The sequence below is a fragment of the Paramisgurnus dabryanus genome, chromosome 8 (assembly GCF_030506205.2).
Source record: "Paramisgurnus dabryanus chromosome 8, PD_genome_1.1, whole genome shotgun sequence".
NCBI classification, from domain to species: Eukaryota; Metazoa; Chordata; class Actinopteri; order Cypriniformes; family Cobitidae; genus Paramisgurnus; species Paramisgurnus dabryanus.
The window spans coordinates 40,558,213-40,577,200 of NC_133344.1; the positions used below are offsets into that span (position 1 = coordinate 40,558,213).

Sequence of the window (18,988 nt, forward strand, 5' to 3'; positions counted from 1 at the left end):
CTCATTTTAAAGGCTCATTTTATATATATATATATATGAAGCTAAACATGACTGTCAATCTCCCTCGGACTGCGGCTCCATGAAAAATCTCACCTCGTGGGGTCTCATTTTCTCATGTGTTCAAATACTTATTTGCAGCTGTATCATACAAATAAATAGTTAAAATCATACATTGTGATTTCTGAATTTTTTTTAGATTATGTCTCTCAGAGTGCACATGCACCTACGATGACAATTTCAGACCCCTCCATGATTTCTAAGTGGGAGAACTTGCAAAATAGCAGGGTGTTCAAATACTTATTTCCTCACTGTATATATTTTTTATGCAATATAATTTCATAATGTGTAATAACTGCATTTGACGTACTATAGACTCATAACAAAATAGGTTATTTTAAAGACATCTTATACTTTAAGTAGAAAAAATTAATGGTCAGTACTTATGACAATGATTTAAAAATATACTTTTTTTGAAACCATTACATAAAATGACATGTGTGCTATTTGCAAGCACCTGCTCTCCACAGAAGTGAACGGGAAGTATAATATGAATGCAAAAGTGGACTTTGGCAAATGCATTGCACCACTTTGAAGTAAAGTTATTTATAAGCAGATTGATGAGACTGGGTAGGAAAAATGACAAAGGTAGGTGGAGAAACGTATGTATGGTCCTTTAAAAAAATAGATGATGATGTACTATAAGACCTCCATTGATACTGTGATTTTTATTGTCTTCAGATCTAATCCCCCCACCACCTCCACTACTATTAAAAGATTAACACTCCATTAATAAATCTCACAATAAATCTGTTTTTATTCAAATGTAATATCTCTTGTCAACCAATATATCATCAGAAAGTTCAAAGAGTCAACAAGTTCCCCTACATTCAGAAATTTACAGTGGATTGTAAAAAAATACTCTGTGGACTGACAAGACAAAAGTTACACTTTTTGGAAGGTGTGTCCCTTTAGTCTGACGTAAAAGTAACACAGGATCTAAGAAAAATAACATCATACCAACAGTAAAATATATGGTGTTAGTGTGATGGTCTGGGGTTGTTTTGCTGCTTCAGGACCTGGAAGAATTGCTGTGATAAATGGATCCATGAATTCTGCTGTCTACCAAAAATCCTGAAGGACAATGTCCAGCCATCTGTTTGTGACCTCAATCTAAAGCAAACATTGGTTCTGCAGCAGGACAATAATCCAAAACACACCAGCAAGTCCACCTCTGAATGGCTGAAGAAAACAAAATTAAGACTTTGGAGTGGCCTAGTCAAAGTCCTGACCTCAATCCTATTGAGATGCTGTGGCATGATCCTAAAAAAGGCGGTTCATGCTCGAAAACCCTTCCATGTGGCTAAATTACAGCATTTCTGCAAAGATGAGTGCGCCAAAATACCTCCACAGACTCATTGCAAGTTAGGCCCAACCAGTTATTAGGTTTAGGGGGCAAGCACTTTTTCACACAGGGCCATGTGGGTTTGGATTTTGTTTTCCCTTCATAATAAAAACCTTCAATTAAAAAATGCATGTTGTGTTTTTTGTGTTATCTATTAATATTTAAATTAAAGTGTGACAAACATGCAAAACAATCAGGAAGGGCCAACAGTTTTTCACTCCACTGTATAATATTAATAATTATAATATTTTGTGCAAACAATTTTCATAAGATTTAAGGGCCTTATTTTCTTGTTTAATTCATTTTAACCGGATGTCAACAAACTTCCAGTTATCTAAGAAATCATATCAAGACTGTGTCTGTAGAATAAATGCACTTTAAGAAATGCACCCTCAAATTTTTAGGACAAAATGGGTGTGGTATAAAGTCTACAAATATCAGACTGGTGGTTTGTCTTCATCCACAGGTGATGCTCTGAAAGGAGAATTGACATCTGTAGGAATCTGAAATCTGTTTCGCAGCTTAGTGCTTTGGCGTCCCACCTCCCCCAGAACGGATTTGCTGTAGATCTGAAGGATAGAGACTCAAAATGTAAGAGGTCGCCAAAATATCTATTTATAACCATTAAAACATGTAAATATCAGATGCACTTTCATTCAAAAGTTTAGGGTCAATTGATTGAAATGTTCGTAATGATCTTAAAACCTTTTTGTTGTAAGTTTGAATATAAAATGTTTGCAAAAAAGTAAATTCTATTGGCCAATGCAATGTCACTTGATGGTGTGGCACATCAGTAAAATCTATGTGACATCTATGTCACAAAATCCCAGGTTTCTTTGTCTTCAGGAAAATTCGACCGCTTCCTCATCCTGGCTGAGCACAGGCTCATTGGTAAAATCTCCAATTGTTTCCTGATCTCCACACCAAAAATTTGTACCACCAGGGCCAGTGTGGCTGCTTAGCCAGCCTTACAAAGTTAGCCGCCCAAGGAGAACAGTGAAATCTTTGAATGAAAACCTGATGTACTCACATAAGGCACGGTTGCTTTAAACAATTAAAACACAGAGTTTTTTTAGTTTATGGGGAAAATGAATGGGGTTAAGCGTCCTGCTAACTTTCGGGTTGGCCTACAAAAATACGTCACCCCTGCGGCACTGTATTTGGAGGAGATTGTTTGAAAGTACAGGGTCAGGGGTCAGAGTTGAGAACCTCAGATATATCATGTTTTATTAAAAAAAGATCATTAATTCTGGTTATACTAGTTTAATACTAGTTTTGTTACTTGCACCTCAATTTAACTACAATGGCAAAAATGTTACTTCTTAATGTCAGATCAATGGCTCAGCTACGGTACACTCACCTGATTCTCAGCTAATGCCTCTTTGGCCATATAATGCTCTCTTTTGATCTTATTCTCCACCTCCTCTGGAATATCTGGCACCATCCAGTCGATAATGCGAGCAATCAGAATCACAACGTGCTGAAAACACATCATAAATGTTTTAAACGTGAACAAATCTACATTTATCATCGTGAAAATGATAAACGAATACATTCATTTTATTCAGAATTATCTAGATAAACACAAATGTCAGATAGAAAATTGCAAATGGATGTGTATTTTAAATGAATGAAAATAAGACTTTGTACTTGTTTTACTGCGTGCTATAAATATTTGAATAAAGTTAAAGGTACTATACAAAATTACTATACAAAACCATAATTTTAGCTCAGGGTGAAAAGCTGGGGTTAGCAAGTGGTGTCTTAGTGGCAAAGCCAGTTTAGTGATCAATACTATGACTTGGACAAATTTTACATGAATATGATTGGTAATTTATACAAATAGTGTTATATCTACCTCAAATATAATTACAAAACTCAGACGTATGGCCAGCAGATGAAAGTAATCACGTGTGTGCTGTCCTTTCTCATCTCTGAGGCCTCGATATCTTAGATGAAAAGTAAAAGTTAAGTATATAAGAATATAACTATACTTCTGATGGTTTCTCTAACTAAAATATGAAGTGCAGACTTTGTGCTTTCATTCAAGGTTGAACAACAATATTATGTGAAACGTTAAGGAATTGTTTTCAATCAATATTTATACAGTGGATTCAGCACCATATATATATGTATGAACTAAGTACATGGTCCTACCTGCATGACATCTGGCTTTGGGTCCAAATGTCTGGTGAGACTGAGAGGGTGAAGTTGATATAGCCACTCATACTGCCCTCACTGTAGCGATAGTAGAGGCGCGGCAAGAAGTCAGACGTAAACGAAATCAAGAAAGCCTGGCCAAGGAAGAAAATAAACAGAAGGTGTGCTCTTCCTAATGAACTTTAAGAAAGTTTTTTATCCAAGATATCCAACAATGTCTGTAAATTGACCCTCACTGGTTTTGTGAGGGTTAACAAGAAGAGCATGGAGCTAAAAATGTCGCGGGTTCAATTGATAGAATATTTATAAGAAACTTTCATTACGCTTACTGGAAATAGACATGACACGTACATTACTGATGACAGCCAGGTAGGAGATGAATTGCAGGATGGTCATCCAGATGCCGATGTCTTGAGCTCGTTCTACGACAGGCCTGCGATACTCACAAACAAACTTCTGGGCGTCAAGACGTACCTCCACCCAGTTATTTATCAAAGCAAAGAATGGGGCCAGTGGACAGGCTGCTACAAAGATGGTGATGAATCCAAACTGCAGCACTAACAAGATAAAGAGTTGCAAAATTAGTGGAACAAAGCAAAAATGTCCTCCGATGTAAAAATAAACCTACAAAATTAAAGTGTTCTTTCTTCTAAATTGTATTGATAATTCTCTATCAGAGAAGGCTCACCCATCTCCAGATATTCATCGAACAGTCCTTCACACACCAGCAGTTGATAGTCTGATTCCCATGGGCTGAGCTCTGGCTTGCTGTCTGGTTCATCTAATACCTCTTTACTGGGACTTGGTTTCAACTTCCTCTTTTGCCACCATGCTATGCATTTACTGTGGGGAAAACAGAAAGAATTCATGGCCTAACTCTTAACATAATGTTTTATGTTAAGAAAATATTTAAGATTCAATAGACAAAGACATACGGCATGACAAATTCCTGGATGTTGTTGATGACCTGTTTGCCTACCATGATGATCAACAGCTCTTGAGCAAGTTCAATGAGACATCCAGCTGAGCCACACTACACAAACAAGGACAAAAACACAAGTCATGTGTATGAGACAAATTAATGGGTTAGCATGATAAAACTCTGAGGTGAGGTCCACTCAGAATCCCTACTATTTCATATTTTCATTGCTGTTTGTGGGAGAAATAATATGAAATGTGTTTAATATATGTGCTAAAAATGTGTGAAACAAAGTTGAGATTGCTACACTTTTATTGGTAGCTTAATGTAGTATCAAATTATTTTAGCGTGACCAAATGTGCCATTCTTCCCGGGCGTGACCTGGCCAGGATTTTGGGTTTGTCTTCCGGAAGTGATATTTGTCAACCACATACGTCATTGAAGTACGTAGAATGAAAATAAGGTAATGCGGGACTTGATTTTTTCCAATGAGTACTGATTGGATTATTGTAGGGCCTAGTCCACACGAACACGGGTATTTTATAACCGTGAGTTTTTTCACGCGGTTCGGCCGTTCGTCCACACGAAACCGCAGTATCAGGGCACTGAAACCGAGCATATTTGAAAACCCCGGCCAGGGTGAGCTTTTTAAGAAACCCCGGTTACAGTGGTGTCGTGTAGAGAGTAAAATCGGGAGTTTTACCTTGCCACGTCAGAGTGTGCGCCGTTATCTACTGTGTTTGACGTCAAGATTGTGCGCCGCTGACTGCTTTGTTGATGATTCTGTGCAATGGCGGACGTATCTTGCTAATAATAACTGTGCTAACAGGGCTTCTAACATGTATACAGATAGAAGCTCAGTTATCTCACTATATTGCGGAACACGATTTGGGTTATATCCCCGCCTGCTGGTGTGGCATGCTTTTGACAGCGCTTGATAGCGTGCTTTTGCTTTATCGTGTGGATGGATATTTAATTTAATCCGAGCATGTGTGGACGGGATTTTTTTTAGGGAAAACTCCGGTTATAAATATACCCATGTCTGTGTGGACTAGGCCTAGGTTAGGTCATCATGCTAATTGCTAATCTTTAATTGCTGCAATCTTTTCCCAGGCCCCACCCTCACACCATTCCTTGTTACAGGAAGTAAAGAGAGATTGTTTCGAGGAGAGGAGGGGATTAGATTATTTCATGATGACTTTAAGGTTTTATTAGACCATTTTCACCATCTTCCTGACTCTTAGAAATAGCTTTTGAAGTAGGTTTGATGTAAGTTAAGTTACAATAAAGGATTTTTAGACTGTGTGTTATATTTACAACTTTGTGAAGGAAGGGTGTTTGAATAGAAGACAAAGCAAAGCACATGACGATGTGCTGCCCACATTGTAAATACTTACATCCTCATTTCTTATCCCTAAGAGTGTGTTATAGTTTCCAGGGTATCCAATAAACCTGTAACACAGATCAAATATTAGATGCCTTCTGAGTTTACATACATATTTATTCTCATATTCGTGAACCTACCTGCCCTTGAAAAATGCAATATAAACAGGAGATGAGTAGAAGTTGACAAACTGGAAGACGAAGACCTTGAGGATAAACGCATCCTCGTATTTGGTCTGAGTGCGGTGCATTTCTAATAGAACACAGTGGATGATATTTTGTTGTTGTATTGAAGAAATACCTCAACAATATGTGTACATACATTTCCAAGGTGTCTTACCCCACTGTGTCAGAATTTTGGCCAGGTAAGTATACAGCCGCGACAACAACAGAATAACCATTAAATTTAGAATAGAACCGGTAATACTAGCTATATTTCCAGCCTATATGGGACAGAAAACAACAAGGTTCTTCTAGGTGACACATAATGTTCAAACTGTGTATCAATCTGCTACAAGCATTGAGGGGTTTACTTCATTTTGCAACATGGTGGCTGGTTTCTAGCTGGTCCAAACTGGTTTAGATGGATGGTCGGCTTAGGGCCCTGGATCAAAATCTTTTAGATCATCCCAACAGGTCCCCAACAGCTGACCAACTCCCTGAATTAGTTTGAACAGAAATTCTAATACATTCTGTGTAATTAAACCTAAACTCCTAACCAACAACACTACATTGTATACGTTTAGTTTAATTCATATTCTAAGTTTGAGAGTGTTTATGTCATGAATTTTAAGAGGGGGCTGAAGGGGTGAACCTGCACCCTGAAAAGTTTGAGAACCAATGAGCTAGAAACCAGCTACCACCTCCAATTAAAAATTCACCAAACAAATAATTTACTCAAACCATAATGCCATCTACAATCAATCTTTCAATATTGTGAAAATAATATTCAAACATGGTAAGAAATTTAGAAGAAGAAACTTACTGAAAATATGAACAATGCCGTGTTTGAGAGATTATGAGATCTGTAGATAATGATACTTAAAATAGTCCGATACAGGATAATGGCAATTAGGAATATCAAAACTAGGGAAACCTGTAAAAGTGAAGATAAAAATGAATAAAGAATTCAACGTGCCATTTTCAATCAATTTGAGTGATGTTAAACCACAAATCAATGCTACTCAACTCAACCTGTCTGCCAAATAAACATGGAGACATTGATTATCTTATTCAGGTGCATAGAATTAAGGTTAAAACTCTGCAGGACAGCAGCCATTTAGGGCTGGAACCAAATAGCCCTGCCAAAAGTCATCCATTAACTTACTCACCATTAGAATGATGACCATGTTGCCGGTGAGAGTACGACTCAGTCGTTGTCTCTCAGGAAAATGAGGCTCCTCAGCCCCAGTCACAGGATTACGAATGGTATTTGGGGCCAGTGCAGTAAATTCTGGCCTTGGCCTCTCCTAATGTCAGAAAGTCACATTACAAGTAATGCTGGGAGGTATTAGAAGCAACTGGATATAGTATTAAGGGTGGAATTGCATTTCATAGATTATAACCATCTAATGTTTCTTCATTACCTCTATCTCTTCAAATTCAGAGCAGTCCCAGCGATGTGCCAATATGGAGTTTGTGCGTTTCCAGTACTCCAAGAAGGTGACTGACCACAGAGCCATGAATATACTGAAGAAAACGGTTCCTCCATTGTCAAATAACAAGCCTGCCTAATAAAAATGTTCAAACAGGCATTGTGAGTACTCTACTAATGTGATATCAGGATTAATCTGAAGTTAAATCTGCCTTGCTAAGAATATCATCTGTAATATAAAAGCTTGGTGAAATTGCCAAACCTTATAGGTGTTGCAGATGCTGGAGAGGTTCCAGTAGGTGCAGATGTTGCAGAGCGGGCACATGACAAATGCACCTCCACTGGAGCAAAGTTCTTCTCTATGGAAGAGATGTCAACACAGAGAAGGGAGGTCAAATACATCAATGTCAAGATCATGTCATTAATGTTTTCAGTCAGAAATATTACTCACGCTGGAGTGTCAGTGACCATCAACCAGATACCAAACAAAAATATGACAAAACCCGCTACTGCTGCAGGTAACAGCCAGCCTGTGTAGAATCCTACAGAGGGGACAAAAGCAGTTATCCAAAACTTGAATGATTAGCTTGCTAATAGGTTAGTTGATATATAAACTTCTTTTCATATTTACAGTCATTTTAACTCTAAGATACTTTACATCAGGGGTCACCAATCCTGGACCTGGAGGACCGGTGTCTCTGCAGAGTTTAGCTCCAACCCTATCAAACACACCTGAAGCAGCTTAATTAGCTGCAGAGACACCGGCCCTCCAGGACCAGGACTGGTGAACCCTGCTTTTCATGTTAGCCAGAAAGTGAGTCTCATTTAATAAAGAACTGTCTAAAAAACATTTTGTTCATAAAAATCTCTCACACAGACTTTCACTGGATTGAGGCCCTTAGGCATAGTTCAAATCTTTTGTCCTCATTCTGCTAGATCTGTCACACAGTAATTCACCAGATCCTCTTATCAAACATATCATTGCTGGGGATCACAGGAACTGCTCTACACTGGTTTGAATTCCATCTCTTAGGTCAATTCTTCTGATTATCATGGAGGGGAGAGTTGTCCAAATCGCATCACAATGTCAGTGGAGTGCCTCAAGGATCTGTATTAGGGCCACTCCTGTTCTTCATTTATACAACACTCCTAAGACATATTACTGTATACAAGCACATGGCTTTTCTTATCACTGGTATGCTGACAATACCCAGATTTACTCATTTTTCAACAAGACGATCCCACAATAGAGGCACACATGGCAGCCTGCCTTAATAACATCTAGGTTTGAATGGGAGAACACCACCTCCAACTGAGCCTAGCTAAAGCTATACTTCTTGCGTTTCTGGCAACCACAACACCAACAAGGAAAGACAGAAACCTTGGTGTTGTCTTTGACAAACAGCTAACCTTCACTGATTACATCGCAAAGAAAACACGATCATGCAGATTTACAATATACAATATCAGGAAAATCAGGCCCTACAATTACTTGTTCAGGCCCTGGTGATTTTTAAACTGGACTATTGCAGTGCTCTAATAGCCAGTCTTTCTGCACATGCAATCAAATAAATCCAAATGTTTAAGAATGCAGTGGCTCAACTGGGCTTCCAGGAGCCCAAAAGACCATTTGCAGTTCACATCAAGTTTGAATCTACACCTCACACATAGGAATCAAGGGGGATATAATCCTGCAGTTCTCTTTTCTATGTATCCCTTATCTGACAAACCTGATTCAGGAAATATCTCCCCTGTGTCTTCTTCAAAGCTAAAATATTTCTGTATGTGGATAAATTAGTAATGAGACAGTGCTAATAATGCTAACAGGCTGTTATTATCTTTATTTGTTCTTTCTTGTCTCTTTCTCAGAAGTAACATGAAGACCTACTGCTCTTATTTCATTTATTGCCATTGGCTGACAAAGAATCAACACATAATTATGTAAACCTTAGCAGAAATAACTGTAATCTGAGTGTGTTCATTCTAAAATGTAGTGTATTCTGATTATAAGTACTTGATTTTGAAAATTTCTAATTGATTATATGTGGTCAATTACTACACTTCTCTTTATGTAGCTGAGTCATAAACGTACCCAGCCAGGCAAAGTACAGAGCTATCTTCTCCCCGAAGTACTCGCGAATGTGATCCAGGGGCTGGTATTTATCCCAGCAACCCCAGCGCCCCCAGTAATGATGCAGAATCTGCCTCATGTTGAGAGATTGTGGATCCACTGGAGTTGTCGGCATCTCAAATGGACCCTAATTATAAAAATTGCCATTTATTAATATGATTTTTCTAGGGTAAATTCTAGGTTGAATTATGCTGGATGGTTATAATTTGCTGGTCTAGCTATTGATATTATATTTATGGCAAGTCTAGCATTTCTGGATTCGATTCCCGAAGGACAAACATATTGATGAAATGTCTACAGTAGCTTGAATGCACATTTAAGTGGCTTTGAACAAAACTGTGTCAAATGCAATGTAATGTAAATGTTAGGATAGTCAACAAGCGTCTTTTAAGAAAATTTCTTGGTTATGTGAATTTAGAGGGATGTTACACATTAAAATGTTGCTCAGGGGTGTCATGCACCATTTATTTTAAGGAACCACAGTGTGTACACCTACCCTTTATACTGTAATCATAATTATTAGCCTCAAATAAACACCAAAACCTTTTATATGCCATATTCTTATAGGCTATATGAACAAAAAGAGAAGCATTTATAATGTTTTTTATTTTATTGCTAAATTACACATTAATGAATGACTTGCTCCACAGTCCCGTGACGTCTGTGATTGGCTGTAATGATCAACACAGCGAAAACATTAAATATAAAGAAACCTTTGATGCACCATAAGCAGATCTAAATGTAATGTTGTATTCTACTTTTTGTTTTATTATTTATTTAATTGCATTGAAAGCACATCTTTTTTAAAAACTAGCCTATTAAGATATTGGTAACTCTTTACAATAAGGGTTGTAACGATTGATTGCATTCTCTGGAATCCTTTTTATATGGCAAGCCATGGAGAACATGGTTTCCATTTCCGAGCGCTTTTTTGCATATTTAACCCTTACAAAAATTAAGCATCGTTTTTGTAAAAGTGTAGTATCCATGTTTTTTTTTATTGTAAAGGGATAGGTCACCCAAAAAAAAAAAAATGAAAATGATAATTATAATAATTGTCATAATTTTCTCACTCTCGTGTTGTTATAAACACGTAGGAAGAACTTTTGAGGAATGTTTGTAACCAAACTAATCATGAGACCCATTCACTTCCATAGTATTTTTTTGCTACTATGGAAGTGAATGGGACTCATGATCAGTCTGGGTTTGAATAATTTATTAATAATTCATTGCACCTGGAATATATCACGGAAACGATTAAAATAATGAAAATCTCAGAAAACGAAACAAAGTGACAGATCAAAAAATACATAATAGATTTTGAAAACGGAATTAACATTTAAAACACCTATTTTGTATATTTTAAGAACTTTGCTTTTATGTAGATGACTGAGAAACGTTAACCCAATGAGTTTGTCCCGTTTGACCCAACACTGGGTTGAAAATAACCCATCATTTATTTTAGTGTAACATTCACATAACCAAAAAATGTTCTTAAAACATAAAAAAACTGTAAGTTTTTTAAAAGGAACTTTAGCAACTCATTTTTGTTAGCTGGGGAATATGTTGGCTGAGGTAATGTTGATATTTTTGTCATAGTTACAGTGTTATTTACTGTATATGCGTACCTCATGAAGGGGAAATGCAGCACTGATGATCTTTTCACTAACCAGCCTGCCAACTCCAATCTCTCCTCTCTTCAATGATCCATACGGAGTCCTGGCCAAGATCTCATACAGCTTCAGGAATACACAGAGAAATGAATGAGAATCAATGCAGTACTGTATGCAGAAGATACACTGTCTACAGTAAAGAGAAAGCAACACTTCAAACTCACTATTTGGTGCCTTTGTGTGGTTTTAAAGAAAGTGTCTTTGTTTTCATGACCAAGAAACCTGAAAGCAGCAGTAAATATTTTTGTAAGATGGATTTGGTAGATAAAATGTGCTCACATTTTGCATAAGCGTGCGACAGCCAGCTACGTGTTTGTTTTTGAGGAGGTGGTTGAGTCTAAGCAAATGTTACTTGTGACTCCGTTATCCTTATTGTTAAGCATACAGCAATTGAATACTCATGTTTGTTGTTCACAATTTTTTTACTTGCTTCTTGTGAGAAATTATTTGTTTTAAACACAAAACACACGCTGTTGGTGTATTTTGGGATCCGGTGTAGTACAAAGGAAAACATGCTTTTGGGATAGAAGCAACATTATTCAAAATATGCATACCTGTCTAGTTTATTGGTACGAAACTGGCAAGTATAGTAGTTGGGTGGAGGATTGGGCACATCCTGGGCCATAATGTTTGGAATGTGTAGTTTTTTTAGGACAGTATCAGACCAGTTTGATATTGAAGTTGCCACCACCTGAGGTCACACAATAGAAGCAAACTTTTTATAGACTGTATATTGACTCTTTGTAAATCGAGTCATTTGCTTTGTGGTATGTGCAATACGTTTTACTTGTAATGGCACCCGTAGGCTGATCTCTTCAGCGTAATAACACAGAATCTCCCATGGGGCGCTCAGAAGAACATACGTAGTCTTTGTTTTTCCTTGGACAACCTCTTTCTGAAACACATTTAAAGTTGGGCAGAAACATAAGATGCATTGAATATCCTTAGATTTACTTCATAATGTACCACACATGTTTGATATGGGTGAACCTCTTTATAATTAACATGATCTATGATGAGATATGTGTGTATTTTTATGTTAAGTGTGGTTGAACCACACAAACATTTATGTTTTCATACACACTGAAATGTATAATATCAATGTGTTGACAGGACTAATACGTTCATTATTTAGGTATTAACGGCTTTACAGATGCACAAATTTGTACATATTTCTATTCATAAATATGTATTATATTAAATCAATATTATTATAATTGTGGGCATTACTCATGTTAATGACATGTTTACGGTCGTATTTTCAGTTTACTACACTTTAAAACCCTAAAATGAAAAACGTCTTGACAGAGAAAAGCTGGATTAACGTTTTGGTGGATTAATAACTTTAATATTTCTCTGTACTTCATAAACTCCAGAGAGGACCGCAGCACATCCTCATTTTAAAGGAGTAGTCCACTTTGTAGATGGGGCCCATTGACTTACCATAGTGTTTTTTTCCTACTATAAAAAGTCAATGGACCCCATCTCTAAAGTGGACTACTCCTTTAACTACTTTTGGTACTGTTATCGTGATTACACTTGTCTGTCTGTTTATGCTTTTTATTTCTAACAGTGCATGATTTTAATAAACTGTTTTGGGTAGGACTGTATTGGCTAAAAATATCTATTAAATGCAATATTGATACATTTACATATTTCTCTTCATTACATTATTATAAAACACTGAAAAAAATGATTCATTCAATTAACTAAATTTTTTTAAGGTAAGTGGTTGCAAATTAATTAATTTAAGCTACATTTAAACAAAAGTTTTGTTTGGTTTTGCTTTTCTAATTGTTTTGTTTAAATGTAGCTTAAATAAATTGATTGCAACCACTTACCTTAAAAAATTGAGTAAATTGAATGAATAATTTTTTTCAGTGAAGGATACATTACGTATTTTTTTTATTTTGTATAAAAAGGGTTTGGGATTAGGGTAAGGTTTGGGGTATGGTGTTAAAATTATTGATAAAGTGGTTAAAGGGAAATTATACAGCAATCTTTATGCTATGAAAGATTTGTAAATGTTTTACATTTTGTAATTGTAAACACATAATAATGCTACAATTAAATGTTGCAAATACATCTACATTGTACTCTTCAGCATCTATATAAATATTGTACAGGAAAATAAATTTTGTGTTTTTGTTACGTATTATTATTACTAGTGAGATCAGGCTGTAATAATAGACTATTCCATGTTAAATAAATACTGTATAACTTCAGCTCTATCCACAACATCTGTGGCATGCTCATCCTTTGTAAAAGCAAACGAATAAACGATAATTATAACACAAATATTAGACAGCAAACATTAGCACTACAGCAGTTTTGTCTGTGCAAAGTTATATCCCAGTTATATAGACCCTGATGTACTGCTAAGCTCTGTCATTGTCAAAGACCGGTTTTAATACGAACTTTGCTGTAGATGTTTGCGTACGCACACTTTATAAATGAGGTCAACATTTAAAACAATAAGAAGGTGTAGCTTATTTCTTTTGAAATTTTGTTTAAGCGTATCTGTCGTATGTTCTTTGATCAGGCATTTTGCAAGGGAGGTACACATCTGTCAACACAGATCTTTAGTATTGTTATGTACCATCTCCTGACGAATGCCGGCCGTCTGAAGTCTGGAGAGGAATTCTGTCCTCCACTTCCTGTGGCTATCACGCGAGGAATTGGCCGCTGCTTTTTCGTTGTCCGATTCGGAAGATTTTAAAGGGTTCATAGACTCTTCCCATACCAAGACAAAATCTTATCAAAAGATAAAAAAGTTTTCATTAGAGTCTAAAACTTTCTACATTTATATGTCTGCGTTATACAGTAAATACAGATCAATGTCTAGATCTGAAAATATACATATATATATTCTTCAATGATAGCATACTGTATACAAAATGATAATCAAATATTCTTTAACTTTTATAGATGTTAAAATTTTGGGATCAATAAAGTCAATACAGATTATTCAGTATGTTGATTTCAAACTGAGGCTGCGAAGGATGGACGTCCAGAGTGTGGACTTTAAACCTTTGTTTTGTATCAGGATGCTGTTCATTCAGCCATCAAAACACAGAAAATTTTACAAATTACCACAGGACAAAGATCCTCAGAAATCGTAAATTGTTAAAATTATAAGGGGCACATGACTTAATTTGAGATAAGAACAGTGCATTGTGTACATAAAATCTGTTTTGCTATTAGCATGTCGGCTAATGGCTAATTACTCATGTTGTAAGCATGTTAACTTTTTCTCAAAGTTCTGTACAAATGTTATTTAGTTAGAAATGAATCCAGCTTCGGTTGATTCTAGTGAACGTGCTTAAAAAACTGACCGGAAAAAAGTTTTTAACGTACCGGTATTCATGCCTTGTGTTTTTGTAATCTGTACGATTGAAGATATGTAGGCTACTTAGTTAACGGACTATATTAGTGTTTTAAAGAAAAAATGCTTACAAAATGAGAAATTAGTGATTAGCCAACATGCTAATTATAAAAACAGATATTATGTACACATTGTGCTGCTCTTATCTCACAATTAGGTCATATATCCTTTCTCATTTAAACAATCCATCATTTCTGAGGTTCTTTGTCCTGTGGAAATTTGTAAAATGATGTATTTTCTGTGTTTTGATGGCTGAAAACAATAGCTTAAAAGCTCACGATCTGGACGTCCATCCCTCACAGCCTCGGTTTGGAATCAACATGGTGGCAGGCTGAGGCGCACATATACTCACCAATCTGTGTGACCCCATCACTAAATACATTTCTGTTTTCCTGAGGTGCGGCGCACATCTGTGTATAACATATAGACAAGTCTATTACAAACATACATCATCGCAAACAAATTCTCGAATGCATGCTAACATTATTTTTAGGAGAAACCCCTCTAATGAGCTTCTTATCAGGACTATTGGGGTGGAGTTGTGAGTGACACTAGGAAACTGTAAGAGATTGGCATGTTTGTGTTACATTGTTAAGGCGTAATTAGCTTCCTCTCTTTGTGACTGCAGATGGTTTTCGTAAACAATCTGCACTTTTCTTTCCAACGATGTAAATCAGAAGATAACAGGCTGTTCTGGTACCTTCATGCTGCCGTAGGTTTTTTCATGGTTGTCAGATAGGGCTATGAGAGTGGCGTTGTCCTCAACTAAATTCTTTTTCATTGTCTCCCTAGAAGAGCCAAGGTAATGCTATGTTGTCCGAATGTCGACGTTCAAATTATTTGCCCTCCTATAAAACAGCACAAATACATATCACACTTAAAGCAATTGGAGCATAAAGCAATGGTTGAATTATAAGCAAAGTAGGACAACCAAAAAGTATCAAAAAGTTTATACAAATAAACAGTGGTATTCTCTATGGTCAAAGATCGGTCTATTATTTATTATTTATATATTATATACTAAAGAGGACATGTCATGAAAATCTGGCTTTTTCCATTTTTAGATGCTATATTTGGGTACCCAGTGCTTCTATCAAACTAGAAAATGTGAATAAGACTAACCCAGTAACTTTTGGTAAACTATTACGTAAAAAATTTGATATCAGATGTGATGTGATGTCAGAAGTGGATAATACTGCCCCTTAATCTGCACTATCCAACCCCTGGATTTTCTTTTTCTTTTCCTTGGCTTTCTGTTTTATTTTTCTTCAATGTTGCATTATTGTTTTCACCTGTGTTTTATAAATATGTTTATCATAATAAAAAAATAATAAAAAAATCTGCACCATCCAACCACGGCACTGCCATTTAGTGCAGATATCAGCTCATTTGCATTTTAAAGGACACACCCAAAAACAGCACTTTTTTAATGCAATATTAAATTATCGATATGATATTTTGAGCTAAAACTTCACATATGTAGTCTGGGGACACCAAGATTTATTTTACATCTTAAAAAGTCTTGCAAATTGTCCCCTTGAAAGAATCTTTGTTTAGTATGTAAATATGTATCAGTTATTATTTTATGGAGAACATTTATACCTTCACTTTTATTATCCGTTCTCTTAAAGCAACACCAAAGAGTTTTTTTTACCTTAAAATAACGTTTCCAAAAAAACGTTTCAGTCGTTCATCCAACCGTCGGGTCGTGGTCCTGTAGTTCGAGTGAAGACTACAAAAACTTGCTTTACCGCAGACCTATAATCCAATCAGAGCCAGCTTTGCTACAGTAGGCTAAATATTATTTACGATTTAGTGGTAATGGACCATTCCGCTTCCAGCCTGGAAAAACTCTTTAGTGTTGCTTTAGGAAAACTCATACACTGAAAAAAATGAATTTTTTTAAGGTAAGTGGTTGCAATCAATTTATTTAAGCTACATTTAAACAAAAAAGATTAGTAAAGTAAAATAAAATATAAAACTTTTGTTTAAATGTAGCTTAAATAAATTGATTACAACCACTTACCTTAAATCTTTTTATTAAATTCAATGAGTCATTTTTTCAGTGTATCTTATGGCAGTGGTTCTCAAACTGGGTGTCAGCCCATACTGAACAGAAACACACACAAACTGTGTTTTTGACATGCATTTTCAGCACTGTGGAGAGAAATACAATATAATGTTCTGAACAGGGTTTATGTAAAGAAACACTGATCACCTGAACGGTGACTTCACAAAATTATAATTTACAACAAAACAACATAAATAATATAAGAGTTTAAACCTTTATGACATTTTTTTAACAAATATTTAATTAGTAAAAGTTCTTATCAGTTCTTAAAGCTTAAAAAATAAAAATATTCAGGGGCAAAGGGTTGTGGGTATTCCTTACAACATGTGCAAATAAATTTAAGTTAGTTTTACTTATTTTTTTATTTAATGGATTTAATATTCTTAAGTTAAATGAACTAAGATTTTTTACTTGACTCTGCTAAAGTTTTTGATTAAAATTGACTTAATTATTTTAGAACTATGTGCCGTGACTTATAAAACAGTTAAATAATACAAGAAAATATCTATTATGACTTACTATTACCACACAGTTCATTTTCTACATAAATTAATTGTGTATTTATTATCATTTTACTTACAGTAGGAAAATCTAGTTCTCAATAAATGTTAATATTATTATGTAGAAATTATGAGAGTTAATCTAATATATATTACTACACCAAAAAGTTTGTTTTTTTTAGTGCAAACTCCTTGATTATTACGCCAGAATGAGAGTATAGTTCCTAGCCTTATTGGCCTAGAAAATCGCAACTTTTAATTTTTTGTTGCTCTTAGTACATGATGTAACTACAGAAGGGTCAAGTTTTAAATAGGAAAAATATTGAAACTCTTTGGTTATTTTTTAGTGTGATGCTAACGGTCTAATCAGATTCAATTATGCTAAACTATGCTAAAAGTGCTAGCGCCAGACCCAGAGATCAGCTGAATGGATTCCAAAAATTGTAAGAATCAAATGTTTACATCTAGGGGAGCTAGAAATTGAGCATATTTTTTCTTTTTTAAAGTGGAGTGTCCCTTTAACCATCAACTGATTAAAAAACATGTTTTGACCATTGTCTGAATCTGGGGTCTCATTTATAAAATGCTGCATAGAAAATGTCCTAAATTTGATGCATTTGTTCATACCCCATATTTGCATGCATTTTGTGGATCAAGCTGATGCAAATAATAGACATAATCATTTGCACACATGTAGCATAGAAATCCAGAAAAGCTGGTTAAGACAAAATTTGTATGTTAGCTGCATTAGTCTAAAGTTTAAAATCGATTTAATAGACTTAAAAGACAAATATAGCGAGACGTAATGCAATGTATTTGTGGATTGGTGGGGTGTTTGTTATTAATCCAATCAGAAAACCAGTTTGGTGAATGTGTCTTAAAAGCAACACCAGTTAAAACATGTTCATATCAAGTTAAGTGGAATAAACCCTATCTCAAGTTAGTTTAATTTCAAGTCAAACCAAGTTAGCATTAACGTACATATTCAGATTAATATGTATCTCCATGCTTTAATTTCTACGCATGTCTTGTACATTATATCAATGTTATCTGGATTAAGTTTGGCATCTACACCGTTTCTCATCTCTCACCTGTAATTTCCTTCCTAAAGCCGTCTTCCCTCCTGCCTGCATTTGTGGCAGCTCTAGATCTCCTCAACTTAAACCTGTTGGCATTTTCCCAAGTGTCTTTTTTTAAGTCCTTCAGTCCTAAAGATGAGGCACAATCCTCCAGCAGGATAAGGAACAGACTGAGATGAGGAAACAGTTTGGTAAAGTCTGGTCTTGTTTGCTGTTAAGGAGGAGTCTCTCTATACTTCACTCACACAAGCGTTTGCAAATACACACACACACACACGCACACACACACACACGCACGCACGCACGCACGCACGCACGCACACACACACACACACACACACACACACACACACACACACACACACACACACACACACACAGAAACCAAACAGTATTGAATGATCATCGTGCCAGTATTGTCAAAGGAAGTGGTCACATAACAAATCTACGGTCTGGTCACATGTAAATCAATGTGTGGAAAATTATATAAGCATCTTTTGTTCTATAAATTGATGTTTTCATTAAATTGATGTTTAACAAATCACCTTTGTAATAACATTATATGACTGAAAAATCACCTGATAACCCTAAAGGTATAAGAAGCTTGAGCAAACAGGATAAAGAAACTTTGACAATCATACTGTAGGAGAACATGCTTTAAATTCTCATGAAACATAGACTTACACATTAC

The 18,988-nt window shown here is 35.7% G+C and overlaps 1 protein-coding gene across 1 annotated transcript; it reads right to left on the reverse strand.

Moving 5' to 3' along the window:
• Positions 1 to 796: 796 nt before the first annotated feature.
• On the reverse strand, positions 797 to 18,462 carry ano7 (anoctamin 7). The gene is made up of 24 exons (XM_065281819.1): positions 18,310 to 18,462; positions 15,348 to 15,495; positions 15,000 to 15,057; positions 13,862 to 14,016; positions 12,050 to 12,157; positions 11,817 to 11,953; positions 11,427 to 11,484; positions 11,218 to 11,328; positions 9,551 to 9,716; positions 7,910 to 8,000; positions 7,721 to 7,817; positions 7,451 to 7,594; positions 7,196 to 7,333; positions 6,850 to 6,960; positions 6,205 to 6,307; positions 6,006 to 6,117; positions 5,879 to 5,933; positions 4,498 to 4,595; positions 4,251 to 4,405; positions 3,914 to 4,119; positions 3,560 to 3,696; positions 3,261 to 3,351; positions 2,763 to 2,882; positions 797 to 1,971 (listed from the first exon to the last, which is right to left on the reverse strand). The coding sequence occupies exons 2-24, from the start codon at positions 15,426 to 15,428 to the stop codon at positions 1,840 to 1,842; spliced, it is 2,664 nt and encodes an 887-aa protein (XP_065137891.1). The 5' UTR covers positions 15,429 to 15,495; positions 18,310 to 18,462; the 3' UTR covers positions 797 to 1,839.
• Positions 18,463 to 18,988: the final 526 nt, after the last annotated feature.